Source organism: Anticarsia gemmatalis, chromosome W, assembly GCF_050436995.1.
Source record: "Anticarsia gemmatalis isolate Benzon Research Colony breed Stoneville strain chromosome W, ilAntGemm2 primary, whole genome shotgun sequence".
Taxonomy (NCBI): Eukaryota; Metazoa; Arthropoda; class Insecta; order Lepidoptera; family Erebidae; genus Anticarsia; species Anticarsia gemmatalis.
Window position 1 is genome coordinate 8,611,371 of NC_134775.1, and position 23,800 is coordinate 8,635,170.

General features: G+C 35.7%; 1 protein-coding gene across 1 annotated transcript; it reads left to right on the forward strand.

Moving 5' to 3' along the window:
* The first annotated feature begins 2,155 nt into the window (after nucleotides 1-2,155).
* Nucleotides 2,156-2,749, forward strand: LOC142985913 (uncharacterized). The gene has a single exon (XM_076134155.1). It carries the CDS (start codon nucleotides 2,156-2,158, stop codon nucleotides 2,747-2,749), a length of 594 nt encoding a protein of 197 aa, XP_075990270.1.
* Nucleotides 2,750-23,800: the final 21,051 nt, after the last annotated feature.

A 23,800-nucleotide genomic window follows, 5' to 3' on the forward strand; every position in this document is an offset into this window, starting at 1 on the left:
TTTCGCCGCTGTTATATAACATATATCTCTTTGACTTACCGAACTATCTTTAAGACTCGAATCATCTCATGTACGCAGACGACAAGAAAATATTCCGGAAAATTAATTCTCATTCAGACTGTTTGCAACTCCAATCGGACTTAAATCGTTTATCTGACTACTACACAAAATATTGTATAAGCGTTAACACCCAGAAGTGCCTAATTATTAGTTCTTCTCGGAAAAGGTCCCCTATTAGCTACGACTACACAATATGCAAAGAAGAAATTCCCAGAACTACAGTAGTGAGAGATTTAGGAGTATTGCTGGATAGCGAATTCACTTTTAGGGCACATATTGGCCGAGTAGTTAGTAAGTCATATAAATCTCTGGGTTTCGTTATTCGTAATAGTAAACCGTATAAAGATTTACAATGCCTAAAGGTTCTTTATTTCAGTTATGTACGAAGTCTGTTGGAATTTGCTTGCGTAATCTGGAGACCATTTTTAAAATACATATTGACACCATAGAAAAAATACAACAAAAATTTATCAAACATTTAAACTATAGAGCTAACCTACACTTCAATTCGTATGAAGAGTCGTGCAAATACCATAAAATAAATACTTTAGAAGATAGACGCGAGCTTACTGACATGCTACTGTTATATGACGTAATCAACAACAAATTCGACTGCTCCACCATTTTGGAGAAAATTAATTTTAATGTACCCAAACGACGAACCAGACACTCCACTTTTGGCCTCCGCATCTGCACAAACAATTTATATAAAAATGTCACCTTTTATTCGCATTCCCGAAGCATATAATAATAAATTCTCACACTTAGACCCTTTCATTACCTCTCGTAACTTATACAAAAATAAAATTCTGCAATCACTACACCCAGACCACAATTTCTAGTTAACTCTTTCCTTTCATACACACGAACACATACACTCACCACACTACACAATCACATACACACTCACAAAAAACATAAATCAGTAACACTAACATGACATGTACGTTAATTAGCTGTAAATCAATCTCATTTGTATATTATGTCATTGTATATGAAACTATTATCTCCTACCACGTTTACATCGTGATAATAACGATTTTGCTTAATGTGTTCTTCGTAATTGGCGTAATGTTTTTTATTTTTAATTCTGCACAAATCATTGTAAGCTGTGCAGAACCCTCAAGGAAATAAATAAATCACAGTCATAGGTCAAAGACTATGCCACATCAATATTTTATTGATCCGTTTATTTAAATTGAAAATTTGTAGTAAAACCTAATATTTCTTATTAATTCATACATCCTTAGAAAGCCTGTGAAGTGACCTACATAGTGATACTAGTGTGCATGCTGTACTCTCCAAATTGAGTGAGTAAACACCAAAAACATTATAAAACTTTTTGCACCGGCCGTTAATGTTCGAACGTAACTGACCTGCGCAACCCGCGGTCTGCCCGCTGCTACGCACACATATAAAAGCTTTACACGCATAGCGCTCACAACTAAGCGCTGCATCGCTTTGAATGCTGCATGTATTAAACGAATAAATAATAAATTTAATATACCTTGAAAAAAAAAAAAAAAATTTTTTTTTTTTGGCACTATGGCTAATGTGTTTGGAATATGCTCGGGATGCCGCAATAAGATTCCTACTAAAGACTCTTTAAGTTGTGCACTTTGTAAGCTTAAGTACGATCTGCAATGCGCGAAAGTATCGGAGAAACGCTATTCTACTATGAGCTTTGACCAGAAAAATAAATGGAAGTGCTATGGATGTCGGGCTACTCCAACCAAAACCGACGACAGCAAGACTCCATTACGCGCGGACAATAGATACGCATTAGAGTCATCGGACAAGTTGACCACCGTAAAGTACTCTCCACCTAGTAACGAAAATATCACCCAAAGAAAAAAGACTTCCAATATCAATCCCACGTCGAGCGAAGATGGCTTGAACTCAGGCTTACACCGAACTGCTATCACCAAGGATGACGTTCGTGAGATTATAAGAGAAGAATTTAAACTTATGAAGTCCCAAATCGCACATGAGTTTCAACAAACACTGAAGCAATTAGTTTCAGGCGATTAAAAGTGAATTATCAACATTGGAAAACAGCGTAAAATTTTTGAACGAGACATATGAAAGCACCAAAATGGCAATTAACACTTACCAGGATACATTGGGAAGACTTTACAAAGAAAAAGACCAAATGAGTACCACAGTGCAGGATTTGCTAACCAGAATACAGGTCATAGAACAGCACAGCCGCTATAATAATATCGAAATACAATGTGTTCCCGAACATAAACAAGAAAACTTAGTATCTACCGTAATGCAAATTTCAAAGGTGATTTCTTGCAACCTGAATGAAACCGATATTCATCATTGCACTCGAGTGGCCAAGAGCAATAGGGAAGATAAAAGACCTCGAGCTATCGTCGTTAAGTTCGCGACACCAAGACTTCGAGACACGTTCTTGGCTAAAACTATTAAGTTCAATAAGGCGAACCCGAAGGATAAGATAAATTCCAGTCACATCGGCATAGGCGGAAATAAAACACCAATTTTCATACTCGAACACTTATCACCGATCAACAAAAAGCTACATGCGACTGCACGCCAAATGGCTAAAGAGAAGGGATTTAAATTTGTTTGGATCAAACAAGGCCGAGTCTTCATGAGAAAATCTGAAACCGATCAATCCATTTATGTTAAAAATCTGGATACTTTAAAAAATATTATATAACTGTAGTAGCTTGTTTAGTCAATATATGTATACTAACTTCTTTTTTTTTATGTTTCATCTATACATAAACCAGAATAAAATTCAGTCATTTAAACATATATTACCAAAATGTTAGGGGTCTGCGTACCAAAACTCATGAATTCATGTGTAATATTGCTTGTGCAAACTATGATGTAGTGATATTGACCGAAACTTGGCTAAATAATAGGGTTTTCGATGCAGAATTGTTTGATAGTCGTTATACAGTATATAGGAGGGATCGGGAAAATACCGGATTTCATGCAAATAAAGAAGGCGGTCGTGTGTTAATAGCAATTTCAAATAGATTTTATTCCACTAGATATAGCAGCTTTGAGAGCCAATGTGAGGATATTTATATTAAAGTAGAAATTAGTAGTCAGAAATACGTTTTATTATGTGCTGTTTACCTCCCACCTCCGTTAAATAGGAGTATCGTAGAGCATTTTTTGGACAATTTTAATCACATATCCGAAACTGTAGATAACGTTTGCCTGATTGGAGATTTTAATTTAAGCTGTATTTCATGGTCCAATTGTAAGAACGTCAATAAACCTACTCTTAATCAGTACTCATCATTGGGGCAAACATTTATTGATTTCTTATCACTGAACAATCTTACACAACATAATAAAGTTACTAACGCCAGAAACAAAATTTTGGATTTGGTTCTAAGTAACATGGAAAATATAGAAGTCAGATCGTCTGACAATGCTTTAGTTGGTATTGATATTCACCACAACCCTTTAGAAATAACTATAAGCTTTGTTGAGAGCATTACTTTAAAGAATAATAATACTTTCAAGCACAACTTTCGCAGAGCAGATTATGACAAAATTATAGCGGAGCTAGATGAGGTAAATTGGATAAGTGAATTTTCGCGGTTCGGTGACGTTAATGATATGGTCTCATTGCTATACAATGTATTATATAAAGTTATAGACAAATATGTACCTAAAACGAAGATTGCAAAAGGAAAGTACCCACCTTGGTTCAACAATAAACTGATTAAGTTAACTAAAGAAAATAACAAACTATTACACAGGTTTAGAGTGTTCAAAAATCCAATGGATGAGATATCACTTAAAATTTTAAATAAAAATTGTAAACAACTTGCCACTACTTGCTATAATAATTATGTCAGCAAAGTCGAAAGTAGTATTATAATTAATCCTAAATGCTTTTATACGTACTTAAAAGATAAGCGTAATAATATAGTCGAAATACCGCAAACCATGACATTAAATGACTTACGTGTGTCTAATGGAACAGATATCTGTGACTTGTTTGCGTCATATTTTTCTTCAACCTATGATACAACCTCGGACAATTACGTACCACCTAGTATACCTGCATTAGATATAAGTAGTATCGGGCGAATATATGTCACTCACGACAGTGTCGTTAATTACTTAAAACGACTCGACATAAACAAAGGTGCGGGGCCTGACGAGATACCACCGTGCTTCATCTCAAAATGCGCCACGTCTTTAAGCCTTCCATTGTTCATAATTATAAACAAATCCATGACAACAGGAATATTTCCGACTGTATGGAAAACCGCCAAGGTAGTGCCCATCTTTAAACATGGAAACAAAGAAATTATTTCTAATTATAGGCCTATATCAATATTGTCCGTCTTTGCTAAGGTATTCGAAGCCCTTATATACCCTTACCTAAAGAATCATACAAAACAGATTTTTGTTGATGAACAGCACGGGTTTATTTCATCTCGTTCTACTTGCACTAATTTAGCTACATATCACAACGAGTTGGTAAACGCAGTAGATTCTGGCTCACAAATTACTTCTATCTATATGGATTTTTCCAAGGCGTTTGACAAGGTTTGTCATAAACGATTGGTTCAGAAATTACAATCTTATGGGGTACTAGCTGACCCGCGCAACTTCGCTTGCGTCACCTAAGAGAATGGGGCAAAATTTTCTCCGTTTTTGTTACATTTTTCGTTGCTACTCCGCTCCTAATGACCGTAGCGTGATGTTATATAGCCTATAACCTCCCTCGATAAATGGGCTATCTAACACTGAAAGAATTTTTCAAATCGGACCAGTAGTTCCTGAGATTAGCGCGTTCAAACAAACAAACAATCAAACAAACTCTTCAGCTTTATTATATTAGTATAGATACGGCTCTCTACTAGAATGGTTTAAGTCTTATTTGTCAGATAGAACACAGTATGTGGTGTTAAAGGGGTTTGAATCTAAAGCATTCCCAGTTGCTTCGGGGGTTCCTCAAGGCTCCCACTTAGGCCCCTGGCTTTTCAATCTGTTCATTAATGACATAATACCCTGCATACAACATAGTACTGCTTATCTCTTCGCTGACGACCTAAAAATATGTAAAACCATCACAAGACCTTTAGATTGTCAACTACTACAATGTGATCTGGATGCATTAACGGATTGGTGTGCGGTTAATAGAATGTCATTCAACACAGAAAAATGCTTCTCTATTACATTTACCCGAAATCACAACGTTATCAAGGCGCCATATCAAATAGATGGCAAAGTCTTGCAAGAAAAAACTGAAATAAGAGATTTGGGTATTACTTTTGACGCTAAATTAACATTTGTGCCCCATGTAGACACCATTATAAGTAAATCGTCTAAGATGTTGGGATTTATCATTCGAAATACTAAATCATTTCGCACGCCAAAAATAAAGATAGCTTTATACAATAGTTATGTTCGTAGTAATCTTGAGTATTGCAGCGTTGTTTGGTCACCACAATACAATATTCACCAACTTCGAATAGAGAGGGTTCAAAAGCGATTTGTCAGACATCTTGCTTTCTCATTTGGGGTATATAAGCGACAAACTTCATATAAAGATAACTTGAGGAAATTCAAGATGGACAGTCTATCAACTCGCAGGTACCTACTAGATTTAACATTTCTTTACAAAGTCTTAAGATATAAGTTCCATTGTCCACCACTTTTGAAAACATTTGGTTTGCGTGTTCCTTCCCGAGTACCTAGAAAAGCGACTTTAAAAGCCGGGTTATTCCATAAACCACCTGCGAGAACAAATCTAAGGGATTTTTCTGCTGTATCTCGACTGTCTAGGTCTTATAATGCAATCAGCGAGGAAGTTGATATTTTTGCTGACTCGCTACCAAAGTTCAAAAATTTAGTGCTGAGATTGTTAAGGGATCAGAATCTCTCATAGGCATATTCTTTGATTTTATTCTATATGATTTTATTTTTTTGTTTTGCGGTTACTGTTTTAATTTTTTGTTTTATATAATTTAATTTAATTTTAATTTGTGTTTTTATCAATTTTGTAAAAGTGAAATTTGATGACATGTGTCTACCATTACGTTACAACGCATGATGTGACACCTTAAAATGTTATGCATTAGATATTGTTATTGCAGCTATATCGTTAGTGTATGTATTAATGTAATAACTACTGGTTGTCCAATAAATAAATAAATAAATAAATAAATCTCTCGCTTACTCGTCACTCGTCACCAAGGGGGCGGCGCGGTGGCGCGAGTGAGCGGAGCGGCGCAGGCGGCACTCTTTGATAGTTCAAGCCGTTCGCTCGCGGAAGACGGAAGCTCTTCACCGATGTCGTGTTCGTTGTGTCGTGTGAACTGTTGTTTATTATTACTTGTTATTGTTTCGGTATTATGTCGTTAGTGTGTTACACAATGGTCCAGCAGGAAAGTCGCTGAGCTAGATGACACTGTTATTGCGCATCGGAAGTATCGCCGACTCATCAAATCAATATCACGCCATAATTAGTGCGCAATATTTTGTTTTAAATATAAATTGTTAATTTTGCAAATCTATGTGTCGCGCCATATTATGTCGCACTAGTTTCTAGAAAATATTGAATCGTAATAAATAATATAACAATTATTTAGGCCATTCTTGGTACTAACATCGTCCGAGCATCATCTTCTTCGGCTTAAGTGCCAATATTGTAGACGTTTAAATAAATTTTATTTAGTAAATTGTTTTTTTTTGCATCCTCCGGCTTCAGCCTACGTAATTGGCGCAGTCGGTAGGATACTCGCGGGAAGTTCGCGAGCGTAAAGTACTAGATTCACACGAGAATCGCGATTCGCGAGTCACCCGGGTGATTTCAACCACCGTTCGAGTATCCGAATCTACGAGAGCTGCAGCTACGAGGTGTATCCAGACATCGATACCGCAGAGAAGCCAATTATGTATATGTGAGTACTCTAGAATAGTTCTTGAGTTGCTTCCTTTCTATTTTATAGTGTTTCCTTATATTTTTCTAAGATTTTCCATCCAAGGCAATCGAGGAACCGTAGGTTAGTAAAACATTCCAGATCTAGTTCATTAGATTTGAGTAGAAATATAGATTTAAATAATTTAGATAGTGTAGAATCTCCTTTAAAGATGTCGCGAGTTGAGGAAATAATTATTCAAAGCTTTGCGTATGGTGCCCGAATTCGACGGGAACACGAATGTGCTAACGCGTTTCATTCGATTATGCGATCAATTAGTTTTAACTTATGTTTCTGCGGAACCTGGTCATGGATTTACTAATTTAGCTTTATTGAATGGAATTCTTAATAAGGTTACGGGCCCCGCGGCTCGATTGATTAATACAAACGGGATTCCCGAAAATTGGGATGGCATTCGCAGTGCGCTTATTAATAATTTTTCAGACCAACGCGATGAGACCTCGTTATATAACGATATGGCATTGTTAACTCAAGGCTCGTCTACACCACAAGAATATTATGAGAAATGTCAAAATTTATTCGCAATAATTATGACCTACGTTACTTTGCATGAAACTGTTGAAAGTACAATAGAATCAAAACGATAATTGTATAAGAAATTAACCTTGCAGTCATTCTTGAGGGGACTTCGCGACCCTTTAGGTTCACGTATTAGGTGTATGCGTCCTGAAAAAATTGAGAAAGCCCTTGAGTTTGTTCATGAGGAAATGAACACTCTTTATTTGCAACAACGTAACGAACGTCTGCCTGAAAAGAAATTACATACGACTAGCTCTAATAATACTTCGAAACCCTTTCAGCTTCCGGTAGCAATGAATAATAGCATGCCAAAACCATTTGATTTTAATATGCCTGGGCCATCACGGCAGAACGCTGTTATGCAGCCCCTACGTCCGCAAATGTTTAGACCAGGTTTTACCCAACCTCAACAATATCGCGGGCCTTCGCGAACTCAACAGATGTTTAGTGCTCGACCCCCAAACTATAATCCACAGTATAGTGCATTTAATTTCCAACCTAGATCACCTAATGCTAATAATTTGCCGTATAATGCCAATAATACACCAAAACCAATGAGTGGAGTATCTCATTTCACCCCTAAACCACCACAGTTCCGCGGTCATGACTGGTCCAAGCAAGGCAACCCGCCGCCTTCAAACTATTTTAAGAGTAAAGAAATTAATTTTAATGAAGTTGATGACTATTATTATCAATATAGCTATGATGATAACCAATACTATGACGAACCTTGCTATCAATCTATACTAATATTATAAAGCTGAAGAGTTTGTTTGTTTGTTTGTTTGTTTGAACGCGCTAATCTCAGGAACTACTGGTCCGATTTGAAAAATTCTTTCAGTGTTAGATAGTCCATTTATCGAGGAAGGCTATAGGCTATATATCATCACGCTACAACTAATAGGAGCAGAGTAATAGCAAAAAATGTTACAGAAACGGGGAAAATTTTGACCCATTCTCTCTTATGTGACGCAAGCGAAGTTGCGCGGGTCAGCTAGTATCAGTATAAGACGTCAATACTATAATATTATAAAGCTGAAGAGTTTGTTTGTTTGTTTGTTTGTTTGATTGTTTGTTTGAACGCGCTAATCTCAGGAACTACTGGTCCGATTTGAAAAATTATTTCAGTGTTAGATAGTCCATTTATCGAGGAAGGCTATAGGCTATATATCATCACGCTACAACTAATAGGAGCAGAGTAATAGCAAAAAATGTTACAGAAACGGGGAAAATTTTAACCCATTCTCTCTTATGTGACGCAAGCGAAGTTGCGCGGGTCAGCTAGTATCAGTATAAGACGTCAATGACTCAAGAAACAACCCCTTACGCAGATAACATGTTTTATACAGTTCCAGAGGAAGAGTCTACTCCTCTTGCAATTTCCCACAATGAGGAAAATTTTCAGAAGGCTCCGAATGTAAACGAATTAAAATAGAAATAAATTTACAGACCCAACGTTACTTACCGTTCATAAAAATTTCAAATCCACCTCTGGAGTTGCTTATCGACACTGGGGCGAACCAATCATTTATAAGTCCTGGGACAGTAGACAAATATTTTTCACATTTACCTCGCAACTATGATCCTTTTGAAGTAACCAATGTGCATGCAACTAGCCGTAATGATTATTCAATTAATATACCGTGTTTTCAGGAGTTTAAAGACATTGGTGATTTAACATTTTATACCTACAAATTTCATGATTTCTTTGATGGTTTGATTGGTTTCGATCTTTTAAATAAGTGGGAATCAAATATGGACTTAAAAATAACATATTGGTAACAAAATTTGCCGTTAATCCAATTGCGATGTATAATTCGTGTAATTGTAATTTATATGAAGATATAATACCTGCTAACTCTTCTAAATTGGTTAGGATTCCAATCAATATTCAGGATGGGGAAGCTTTAATTCCTGAACAAAAGATTTCAAATTGTTGTGTAACATTGAAAGTAATCCACATATTCCACCATCTCGGGTAAAGGAAGCATTATCTCGTTTACGCACTGGTCATTTAAATAACGAAGAACGCGCTAACATAGAATCATTAGTTTCTCAATATGCTGATGTATTTTACATAGAAGGCGAATCACTTACATTCACTAATAGAATTAAACAAAGTATACATACTACAGACGAAGTGCCGATTTATTCCAAAACTTATAGATATCCTTTCATTCATCGTGAAGAAGTCCGTAGTCAAATCTCTAAGATGTTAGAGCAAGGAATTATTCGTCCTTCAGAATCTGCATGGAGCTCACCAATCTGGGTAGTACCAAAAAAGGTAGACGCTTCTGGGAAAACCAAGTGGCGAATAGTGGTAGATTTCAGAAAACTTAACGAAAAAACAATTGATAACAAATATCCTATTCCCAATATATCAGATGTTTTAGACAAACTTGGTAACTGTCATTATTTTAGTACTCTTGATTTGGCAAGTGGATTTTACCAAGTAGAAATGAATCCTAGTGATGTTCCCAAGACAGCATTTAATGTAGAACACGGCCATTTTGAGTTCCTTCGTATGCCGATGGGACTTAAAAATTCTCCATCAACTTTTCAAAGAGTTATGGACAATGTTCTTAGAGACCTTCAAAACAGTTTTGCCTGGTTTATTTAGATGATATAATCGTGTTTAGTACATCCCTACAAGAGCATATAGTCAATTTAGAAAAGGTATTTAAAAAACTAAGAGAATCTAACTTTAAAATTCAGATGGACAAGTCAGAGTTCTTAAAGTTAGAAACCGCGTATCTGGGTCATATAATTAGTAAAGATGGCATAAAACCAAACCCAGATGAAATTACAGCTATACAAAAATTTCCACTTCCCAAAACCCCTACTGAAATAAAAAGATTTCTAGGTCTATTAGGTTATTACCGAAAATTTATACCCGATTATGCTAAAATCACTAAACCTATGACTCAATGTTTGAAAAAAGGATCGAAAATAAATCTTAATGACGTAAACTATGTAAATTGTTTCGAGAAATGTAAAACACTACTAACTAACGATCCTATTTTACAATATCCGGATTTTTCAAAAGATTTTCTACTAACTACAGATGCATCTAATTTAGCGATAGGTGGTATACTTTCACAGGGACCGATAGGGTCGGATAAACCAATAGCCTATGCGTCACGAACATTAAATACCAGTGAGATAAACTACAGCACAATTGAGAAAGAGCTTCTTGCTATCGTGTGGGCAACGAAGTACTTCCGTCCATACCTTTTTGGCCGAAAATTCAAAATTGTCACTGATCATAAACCTCTTCAATGGGTTATGAGTTTAAAAGAGCCAAACTCAAGATTAACGCGTTGGAAACTTAAATTGAGCGAATATAACTTTTCAGTAGTTTATAAACAGGGTAAAAATAATATGAATGCCGATGCTTTATCGCGTGTTGAAATTAACAACGAGGATACTAGCTCTGTTGTAGTAAATGTCTCTGAGAAACCTCCAACTGTAGCCGGTTCTTCTACACTTACAGCTCATACTAGTGCGGAAAATCTAATATTAGAAATACCGATTTCTGAAGAGCCTTTGAATAAATTTAATAGACAAATATGTTTTACAGTAGTCGGAGATATAAAAAAACGTCCCACAGTTTCTAAGCCCTTTGAAACTCACACTCGTACTTCAATACAACTGTCAGAATCCAATCTGGAAACCGATGTCGTAAATGCTATAAAAAAAATCGTGAACCCTAAAGTTAAAACAGGCATTATAATACATCCCCCATTAGCAATGTATCAAATTATCCCAATTATCCAAGACAAGTTCAGAAGTTCATCTATGAATCTTATTTTAGCTAAAACCGAAGTTGAAAATATAAAAGAGTATTTAAGACAGCAAGAAATCATACAAAAATATCATGAGGGAAAGACCAACCACCGCGGTATTAATGAATGTTATCTTGCTTTGTCTCATAAGTATTTCTGGCCTAAGATGAGAGAGCACATAGCAAAATACATAAATGAATGTCATGTATGGGGCCAAGCCAAATACGACCGAAGTCTAATAAAACAAAGGTTTCGTATTGTTCCACCACCTTCAAAACCGTTTGATGTAGTTCACTTAGACTTGTTCACAGCCCAAAATGAGAAATATTTAACTATAATAAATAAATAAATAAATAAATATTATTGGACAACTCACACACGGTCATTTGATTCCAAACTAAGCAGAGCTTGTACTATGGTAACCAAATAACTGATAAACATACTTATATACTTCTAAATATATACTTATATAGATAAATTGACAACCAGGCTCAGAACAAATACTCGTGCTCATCACACAAAGATTTGTCCCGGGTAGGATTCGAACCCACCACACGCGGCGCTACGGTTGTTACGGCGAGGTGACCGCTTAAACCACTGCGCCAAACGTGCAGTAATTGATGCCTTTTCCAAATATGCTCAAGCGTATTATCTCAGAGATGGAACTGCTATTAGTGTAGTTCAAGCTCTTCTAAAGTTCTGCTCCCACCATGGTGTTCCCCTATCTATAGTCACGGACCAAGGCCCTGAATTTTCTAATCGATTACTTAGTGAGTTTGTTAGAGTTCATAAAATTCAACATCATAAGACTCTGGCCCATACTCCTAACGATAATGGCATGATAGAGCGACTACATTCAACTCTTTTGGAACATCTCCGAATTCTAAGATTAGAAAATCGTAATGAGCCTGTAGTTAATTTAATGAGTTATGCCCTTTTGGCTTATAATAGCAGTATTCATAGTTTTACCAAATGTAGACCTCTTGATATAATTACTGGACATACTGATCCACAGGATCCTTTTGACGTAGATTTATCTGTGCATTTGCTTCAGCAATATGTACAAGAGCATCGTAATAAAATGATTAAAGTTTATGAAACAATAAATGAATCCTCTTTACATAATCGTACAGAGTTAATTGAAAATAGGAACAAAGATAGGGAGCTAGAGAAAGAATATGAGCCTAACCAACTGGTATTTGTCAAAAATCCATTAGCATCAAGGCAGAAGCTTGCACCCCGATATACGCACGATACGGTATTAGCTGATCTACCCATACATATATATACGAAAAAGAAACGTGGTCCAGTAGCTAAATCTCGCCTTAAACGAACGCCTAGCACAAAACAATTGTTACAGGATACTACTGACGTTATTTCTCCATCTGATACGAGCGGAGGACATAATACTTGAGCCCTTACAAGATGGGCCTGGGCTACTTCCCTTCAAACTGGGATCAACGAAAATTGTATCCCATCATCATACCTTTCTTCTTTATATAGATTTAGAAAATATTGAATCAAAGTTAGATTTAGTTAAGTTACAGTTAAGTAAGTTTAGCCCAATAGATAATAAGACATTATCACTATTTCAGCCGCATGTTAATTATTTGCAGTATAAACTTGAAATGATATATTTGCAGTTAGAAAGTTTTAAGCCAAGTCGAAATAAACGTGGACTCATTGATGGATTGGGGTCTGTAATAAAAAGTATTTCAGGTAATTTAGACTACACCGATGCTATGAAATATAATAATGCCATTCAAATTTTACAGGAAAATGGTGATAAATTACAATTGGAGTTTAATAATCATATTAGTCTGACAAAAGAATGGATGCTTAAACATTCTGCTATTTTAAAAGACATCATAGAAAATCAGAAAATAATAGCCAATAAGTTGAACTCATTTATAGCAACTAATGATAAAATAGATTTTGTTAATTACGCGCAGCTAGCCCAATATCTACTGATTTTAAGTGATAATGTAGAAATGCTATCTGGTGAATTATATAAAATAGAACATACCATGGATATCATACGTGCATCAGGAACTGTTCATTCTACGATAAGTATAGTTAATATTAGAAATATGGTAGATAAATTAAAACAAATATATTCCAAAGATGAAATCATTGATATTGATCTTAGGGAATATTATAATATTTTAAAATTGGGGTCTTATTTTAGTAATAGGAAAATAGTACTAGTTATTAAGGTTCCGATAGTCTTGCCTGAAACCTATACCTTATATAAATTATCCATAGTACCCAATAATAACAATCTAGCCCTAATACCTACCTCACCTTATATAGCAATTCATGAATCTTATTCTATGTACATAGAGACAGAATGTCCGAAGATAAATTCATGGTATCTCTGCGAGGAAAACTTCGAGTACAAAATCAAAGACAAACCAGATTGTGTACAGCAACTCATCACGCTACAACATCTGGAGTCATGCACTCTCACACCAGTTGTCCTGACTAAAGAAGCCCTGGAACAGCTCGACGAGATGCACTACACCCTTAGTTTTCCAAACCCTACAACGATTCGAACATTGTGTGGACAAGAACAAATTAAGACAGTACACGGAAGTTACTTGGCAACCATACCTCAGGACTGTTCTATAAAAACGCCAGATTTTACCATCGCAAACACTAACAACCATATTCGAGGACATGTTCTAAAGATACAGACTACCTTCGATCAGAACAACGCACCGAAGACAGATGAATCATTAGTACGGCTTCATACAATTAATCTCGAAAGTCTCCATGACAGTTTTAGAAGAATCTCTGTGCAACCTCCACTGCAATTGAAGAATATCAACGATACAAGTATCTATCACACCACTATTCCAGTATATCTGATACTACTTACTGCAGGCGCAACCATAATTGTCATCATATTATATCGACAATATCGTTCCCGGAAAATCTATCAGGAAAGTTCTCCTACTCAACCAGATGCTGCGCAGGAAATATACGCTGAAGTAAAACCAAAAAGGAAAATCCACCCAGCTGAAATGAAGATTGATCCGAATAATCTTTCAGCAATATTTTCAACAGCCGTTAACAAATAATTGCTGATCTTCGGGGGGAGATGTTACACAATGTTCCAGCAGGAAAGTCACTGAGCTAGATGACACTGTTATTGCGCATCGGAAGTATCGCCGACTCATCAAATCAATATCACGCCATAATTAGTGCGCAATATTTTGTTTTAAATATAAATTGTTAATTTTGCAAATCTATGTGTGCGTCCACACTGAATGCGCGGTGACTGGAGCCTGATGCGGGCGCGGCGAGCGGGGGCGTGCGGTGGCCACAGTGAGGCGCGAGCTATTGTAGCGGTTCGACGTATTATCAGGTGTTACAAACTATGGACGAGGATTTGCTATTTTTACCAGACAGTCCGATCCTGAGATGGGAAGTGTTGAACATTAGAGATGGCGTGCACGAAATAAATAAAAACAGAGCAATAACCGGCGAATTCTTTAATTTAATGTATAATAGAATACGGGAATTAACGCGAACACGCATTTTACCTTAAAATGCCTAACGTTTCGGCGCAGGTTGCACTCGCCGTGGTCCCAGGTAATTCCCGTATTCTATTATACATTAAACATGCAACGCGAGAGTTTAAAAGTTATGATTCTTTAATTTATATGAAGAATTGAGATTATACCCCACAAAATTCTTTGAGTATACTCGAATGCCCGTGTCAACTTTTGACTACATACTAACATCTATACTGTCGTACTACATACTACGACAAACAAATACAGACGCTCATACACCGAGCGACAAGACCGAACTGGTTTGTTACTCCCGCCTCCCGCGCATTGGGTCGCTCGCTTACTAGGCCCGTAGTGCGGCCAGAACGCGCGGACAGAAGCGTTTGAAACTTACGCGCGCTGTCTCGCTCAGTACCGTCGCACTAGGCTTCCGCCTTAGTCACTACAATATGGACGCAAAGGCGCGTTTCATATGTTTGATACTTCGCGCCCGTCGTCGCGTCGCAACCGCGCTAGGCTCGCAGTGTGGACGCACACTATGTGTCGCGCCATATATATATGTCGCAATAGTTTCTAGAAAATATGGAATCGTAATAAATAATATCCTCTTTCGTCCCGGCTGTCGTAGTGAATAGACGCGTACAACTTTTTTTGCTAAAATTAACCATTTTATTTAAATTACCACCATAGAAGTTACCGCTCTAACCCAAAGTGCATAAAATCGATATTTCAAATCACTGGTACAAAAGAACCGGTCGCTGGCGCACGGTAGCAGCGGGCCCCTGCCTCCCGCTACCCTCGAGGGAAAGAGACTTACCTCATAATTGCCATCTCTGTCATCGGGCGGAGCTATAACACACTGCTACGAGGTGACGGTGACGTCGTCGCTAGCCTACGCACAAGTGCTACGCCGTGGTTCTACAACGTAGCCGATAGTTGTGAAGAGGTCTATTGAGTGCGCTCCAAAGCCGTTGTTTACGTTCCTACGAGTACTTGCATTACGCAGAAAGCATATTATTTGCACTATTGTAAATCAAAATGGATCAGCAAAACCTTGACAAATCTTTGTCTGACAGTAATATAAATCGTGTGGGGGCGTCAAATACTACACCGCCTAACTACGTGTCATCACGACAAAAAAGAAGACGACAAGACGACTTCTCTGAAGAATTCTCAAAGTTTAAAGAAGAGATGCAATCAATGTTCTCCGCGATGATGGAAACCCAAGTAAATGAGTTCAAGAAGAATGCCGCAATACTACAAGGACTACAGGAAACCAGCTCTAGCATTGAGACGTCTATTAATTTTCTCGCAGCGCAAAATGAAGATTTTAAGAAAAAACTTGAATCTCTAGAAGCAAGACTAAAAGAGGATCAGAAATATATAATTACTCTAGAGGACAAAATTGAAAATTTGCAGCGGGAAAGCCGGAAAGCTAATTTTGAAATAAAAAATGTGCCTAAGTTGCCGAACGAATCTAAGGAAGATGTTATGCGCATGGTTACTTGTTTAGCTGAGACGGTAGGTTGTCAAATAGACAAAACTGTTCTCCGCGATGTGTACAGAGTGCACGCAAAGAAAGACACAAGTAACCCATCGATTGTAGTGGAAACAAACTCTGCTCTGACAAAGAATAATATTTTAAAATCCTGTAAGGCATACAATATCAGGCAGAAAACTAAACTATGTGCTAAACACCTGGGTCTACGTACACATGAGGACACCCCAATATATATAAGTGAGCAGCTAACTGCAAAAGCCTCACGTCTACACTTCTTGCACGTGACCTGGTGAAATCAAAATCTTACAAGTTTTGCTGGACCGCATATGGTCGCATATTGGTCAAAAAGGAAGAGAACTCGCCTACGATCACCGTTACTAGTGAAGCTCAAATTCAACAACTACGCCTGAAACAATGACTGATAGCTGTGAATAGATTTAAGTTTTACTATAGCACTACCTTCAGTTCGACTGTTTACTTGTGTCTACTCTGCCTGGTATGTAACTTTAATAGTACACAATTGACAATTACACATCACATAATCACCTTACCCCATATATTCATACACATACACACATACACATACACTCACACATACAATGTACAAGTAACTGGCCATATTTCACTCTTGATCTTGTATTTATTAACACCTAACTATGAGTGATCTAATACAAACTCTCAACGATATCGATAGTATAAGTGTCGCAAAATCAATAGAATGTAGTAGCAATGAACTTTACAAACACTATCGTGCAAATAAAAGTGACCTTAAAATAATATCTCAAAATATTAGGAGCATTTATCGCAACTTTGACGATTTTCTAGCCACCATAACATGTTTTAATTTTGAAACTGACATTATAATATTCACAGAGTGTAGACTTGACCCAGTAAAGCCGCTACCGATATTAAACAACTATCATTACTACGCTACGAATCGTCAACTAAATCAGAACGACGGTGTAGTCGTATATATAAAAGACTCCATTAATGCTAATGTAACTGAAATAAACATTAACCATGCAACATGTTTACAGGTACAAGTATTCAATAGTACTATCCTAGGCATTTATCGTTCACCATCCAATACAAATGCTGAAACATTCCTCAATTCCTTATCTCAGCATTTAGATAACCTTAAATATGAAAAAAATAATGTTATAATTGCTGGTGACATTAACATTAACATCAAGCCTAAACACAATGAACAGCCGAGTGAACATAGAAATAGGACATCTTACCTTGATATGTTGTCTGGATACGGCATTCTTTCTGGACACACTCTAAGTACAAGGGACACAAATTGCCTTGATCATTTCATGATAAAAATTAACAAAAAACAACAATCTGCCTTCATTGCTATCCTAAATACGACTGTTACCGACCATTTTACTACGTTCTTATCCATAACTAAAACAAAATTAATACAACCCACATTAAAAATATCCACCATAATAGATTTTGAAAAAGCCCTACAATGCTTAAAAGAAAAAAATATCTGGACATTGCTTCACTGTGAGAATCCTAACGAAGTTACTGATTGTCTTATACAATGCCTCAGAGATTCCCTAACAGCAAATACCACAACCTGTAACATTCCCAAAAAGAAACGTACAATTAAGCCATGGGTAACAGATGGTCTACTAAGATGCATTCGTAATCGAAACAAACTCCAAAAACAAACACGAGATGACCCTTGTAATGATATTAAAAGAATTACATACACTAGATACAGAAATTACTGCAACAATCTCCTGAAAAAAATAAAAAGAAAATATGAAAGAAACTTATTACGGAAATCATTAAATAATAATAAATTACTTTGGAAAAACTTGAAAACGATAACTTGTACTAATGAATCTAATAAACCTAAATCAGAATTGATTAACTTAAAAGAGACTCCTACAGAATCAGCCAATTTTATTAACCAATACTTTGCAAATACTGGTAAACAACTCGCAAAAGATATTATCTCGTCCACAAACCAGAACGAAGTAAACGAATACCTAAAATCCCTACCTACTCAAACAAATTCATTAGTTCTGTTAGACACGGACCCCGATGAAGTCAATAGCATAATAAACACATTGAAACCAGACAGCGCCCCGGGATGGGATAATGTTAGTACTAGATATATTAAACATGTAAAACATGAAATTATTCCAGTTATAACACACTTGGCTAATCTATGCTTTAAGCTAGGTATTTTTCCAACATCTTTAAAACGATCTATCATAACCCCCATACACAAGGGTGGACAGGAAACAGACGTTAATAATTATAGACCAATATCAGTACTTCCCGCTATCGCAAAAATCTTAGAAAAAATATTGAATAAAAGACTTTTAAGTTACCTCGAATCTAACAAAATCTTGTCCCCATCTCAATTTGGCTTCAGACAAGGCTTATCCTCTGAACATGCCGTTACTTCTCTAACAACACTAATAACAAAAGAGTTGGACAACGGATCAAAGTGTCTTACAGTCTTCATTGACTTAAAAAAAGCCTTCGACACAGTTTCTGTGCCCATTCTAGTACATAAATTAGAAAAAATTGGTATTCGCGGTACCCAACTATCTATTTTTGCAGATTACCTAAGTAATAGAAAACAGAAGGTCAAACTAGGTAACTATATTAGTGAAGACGCTGAAGTAGTATACGGCGTTCCCCAGGGAAGCGTCCTAGGCCCTACTCTCTTTCTTGTTTACCTAAACGACTAGTGTAATACAATCCTTCCCAAAACAAATATTTTCTCGTATGCTGATGACACTGCCATTGTCTTCTTGGGCCGCACTTGGGCTGAAACGAAAATGAATACTGATAAACGCATGGCTTATATAGCCAAGTGGCTAGAGAACAATCTCCTTACGATAAATACCACCAAAACACACTATATTTGTTTTAGTATATACAGAAATTCACAACCGCAACAAGATTTTCAAATAAAAATACATAAAACCCAATGTACGGATAACCAACCGTGTAACTGTCCTACCATAGATAAAGTGAGCCAAATAAAATATTTGGGTATAATGATAGATCAAAGCCTGTCGTGGCACCCTCAAATTGAAAAAATTGCAGCAAGAATGCGGAAACTTATCTGGCTATTTAAAATAATACGTTATTCAATTCCAAAAACCGGTGTATCGAGAAATCTTATTAATGAAATTTACATTTCCCTAGTACAGTCTATCTTAAATTATTGTATCACTATCTGGGGTGGTTCTCGTAAAACAAATTTCCTTATAGTAGAAAGAGCACAAAGGACCCTTTTAAAGGTAATGTATTTTAAAAAAAGGACATTTCCTACTTATGAACTGTACCAAAACAGTAATTTACTATCAGTAAGGAAACTCTATATAGTAAGTATATTACTAAAAAAACATAAAGTTCTTCCATTCGACTCCAATTCCGTTGGTAGAAGAAAAAAAGGTATTTATGTGCCTTTTGTAAAAACTGAATTTGCAAATGTTCAATATGCAAAACGCTCGTGTTATATATATAATAAAATAAATAAATTATTAGATTTATATTCCAAATCATATCAAGAATGTAAATTATAAAAATATTAAATTACTAGGTATATTTAATATTTTTCTTTATTTTCTGTACCCCTTAAAAAAATAATGTATTTGCTAACAGATTATACAATACGTACCTACATGTGAAGAAGGAGCGACGTCTCCTGGCACAGGCATTTATATGCCTAAAAGGAGATGTCTTCACCACATAATCTAATTATTGTATTTAACCAAATAAAAGATTTTTATTTTTATTATTTATTTATTAATATAACAATTATTCAGGCCATTCTTGGTACTAACATCGTCCGAGCATCATCTTCTTAGGCTTAAGTACCAATTGTAGAAGTTAAAATAAATTTTATTTAGTAAATTGTTTTTTTTTGCATCCTCCGGCTTCAGCCTACGTAATTAGTGTTTTTATTGTTATTATTTTTGTTATTGTTGTTTTCGTAGTGCAGTTGTGTTTGTGAATACGAAGAAATGTTGATGTTATGGTGAAGCACGTGGAAGTGCATGTCGTGCTCTGCATCTGTACGTCCAGAATCCAAAGGTACCCAAACTCTCGCGATCCACCGGGTAATTGCGTGTTCATTGACATTGATAACAATTTGTTTTAGCACTTTCTTATTATTGGTTACACTTTCCTATTATTGTTTGATTTCACGTAAGGCAAGTAGGTAGATACCTACTAATAATTTTACGATGAGATTTTGTAACATACGGGCCTACTTACGATACAATAAGCAATACGTAAGATTGTCATTAATTGATAGCGTTGCATACAAATGAGTGCACAGACGTGGTGGTACGCGTACGTACCTACGACGCGTCGCGACATGTCTTTGGCGATGAGCAATCTCATAGGCGTGCGTGAAGATACATCGCGTTGTTCACTATACATTGAGCGCTCAAAAATAACTAACTCGGGAACCAATAATTTACCAGAAATATCGTTGGAGTAAATTTCGCGCATACAGTGTCACAAACTTACCAGTAAATTTTTCGGTTAGCTGTCATTTACACCCTGTATATTCACAGTCTAAAATGGTATCATGTAATTGAAACCGTAAGACACCATGACGCCTTATATATTATTGTTTACCATAATTATATATTGATAACATAAATACGGCTGTTCGTTTGTTCGCTCTATATTTTTTCATACATATAATAGAGAAGATACAGTGAGTGAAATCATCGTTAGTAGTTTCTCGTAGATAATTATTTTATTTTTTACAATGTAAGCATTTCTTTATAAGGAGACTAATCAAAACAATATCGTTATACCAACATACTATTTTTGTGATCGGTTTCGCCTATTTTTACATACATACATACATAGGTACATATTCATCACGCCTCTTTCCCAACGGGGTAGGCATAGACTGTTTATTTATTTTTACATAAATTAATTTAACTTAGGTATGATTTCTAATAAATATATTTTACTATATCTATATGAATTAATATGTATTTTTAACATACTGATTATGCATGTTTATTAGCTATGTGATCCGTTGATCACCATAGCACAATTATACAAATTAACGTGTTAAACGAAATTGGTTTCATGAAATAAATACATTAAACACATGATCTTTGTTTGACGCAGACGGGTGAGTATTATCATAATAAGCTAAATTAGTGTTATCTTTCAATGTTTAAGATAATGTAAACTACTACGTATTTGGATTATATTATCTGACACAACATTTAATACACGTGCCCTTTTCTATATTTGGGATACTGTGACGTAGATTTACCACTATTTAAGAGTGTAGCTACTGAAGGAAGACCGTATAACATTTGTTCAAGAGCTACAAGCAAGAGTTGCTCTCCTCAGTACATAGAAGCTTCCCAGATCTTCTCTAAGATGTAAGTTTCTGTTATTACTATTTGATCATTTACTAATTCTACTATTCAGTCATTCAACTTTTAATTACGACTATTCGATCAATCAACTATTCAACAATTTTGCTATTCTGTAATTCAACTTTTTAATAACAACTATTCGATAACACAACTATTCAATAATTCTACTATTCAGTCATTTAACTTTTAATAACTACTATTTGATCATTCTAAATATTTCAAAAGCTCTTCTAGGTATTCAATCGTTAATAATATAATAATTTATTTAAAATAAAGCAATATATTATCCACTAGCTGACCCGCGCAACTTCGCTTGCGTCACATTCGAGAATGGGCGAAATTTTTCATCGTTTTTGTAACATTTTTCACTGGTACTCTGCTCCTATTGGTCGTAGCATGATGATATATAGCCTATAGCCTTCCTCGATAAATTGGCTATCTAACACTGAAATATTTTTTCAAATTAGGCCAGTAGTTCCTGAGATTAGCGCGTTCAAACAAACAAACAAACAATCAAACAAACAAACTCTTGAGCTTTATAATATTAGTAAGTATTAGTAAGTATATATTGGGGAGCTCTATCATAAAGTTACTATTGCCACTTACTTACTAATATTATGTATTACTAGCTGACCCGCGCAACTTCGCTTGCGTCACCTAAGAGAATGAGTCAAAATTTTCCCCGTTTATGTAACATTTTTCGTTGCTACTCCGCTCCTAATGACCGTAGCGTGATGTTATATAGCCTATAGCCTTCCTCGATAAATGGGCTATCTAAAACTGAAAGAATTTTTCAAATCGGACCAGTAGTTCCTGAGATTAGCGCGTTCAAACAAACAAACAAACAAACAAACAAACAAACTCTTCAGCTTTATTATATTAGTATAGATTTCCAGGTCTTATAGCTGACCAATTCTTCCCATCTTCCGACGAGTCAACAGTTGACGTTCCTGCAAAGTCGAGCAAGAAGAAGCGAAAGATTCCTGAGAAGACATCAAATTGCCAGCCTTCTACTACGAAGAAGGCGAAGGCGAAAGCTACGGCGCGAGATCTCTTCGGCACCGATAGCTACGACAACGACGAACTGGATCGTAGCAACGCCACCGGTAAAAAATAGCACCCATTTATTCCTTCGTAACAAGGCGATTAGCAAACGGTTTCTCGCGTCAAATAGATGAAGACAAAACTGGAAGTTATTATTTTGAATGAATTGAAAATTACAATACTGATGAAATTGAGCGGGTGCCACCAGTCAATCGATGGTGGCATTCCGTAATAACTATAAAAAAATAAAACAAACTCAAACACTGAGTCCTGGAAACATCTTGATGAATTTATAAAGGAGACGAGGAAATAACTTAAAAATCGTACACCAACTATTATAAGCTCGTACCAGTAGAATACCTACTATCTGAACTAATCTCCAGGAATATGTATAATCTTAATTTTATAGAATAAATGTTAATTTAGCCTATATTATGATTTAAGTGTATTGACTATACTTTATACTCAAAATAAAAATGTATATTATATAAATGTATTACTACTATTTTTTTAAATTATTCTTTTCAGCAAAATCATCCTCTACTAATTCACCATCAAGATCTTGTATAAATTGTGATAAATTTAAAATTGAGATTCCTAGAGATGAATACAGATATCATAAACGAACTCATATCCACAAATCGAATTGTTTGATACAATCAGAGTTTGAAGATATTGATATAATAGCCACAGCATTTAAGAGCAGAATGATGACTTATCACTTAAATCCATCCATAAAAGACGAGTATCTCTTAGCAGATACGTTTTTGGATGGTAAGCGATATGACATTTTTAAACTAATTGAGATATCATTATTAAAGAATACATGTATTAAAATAAACTTTGAGTTATTTGCTTACTTTGTTTTAACTAAAACAGGTGAGCAACAGTTGAAGTCATTTAATACATAATACGAAGTTATTTATGAAAATACAGATTTTAATGAACTTTATTTAAATTTAAGAGATACTTTTAAGTCGAAATTAACCGAATTTGAGCACTGTGAATCAGGATGGTCATTTACATC

What these genes read in the sequence shown, in the direction of transcription:
- LOC142985913 (XM_076134155.1), top strand. Translation starts at nt 2,156, where the DNA reads ATGGCAATTAACACTTACCAGGATACATTGGGAAGACTTTACAAAGAA.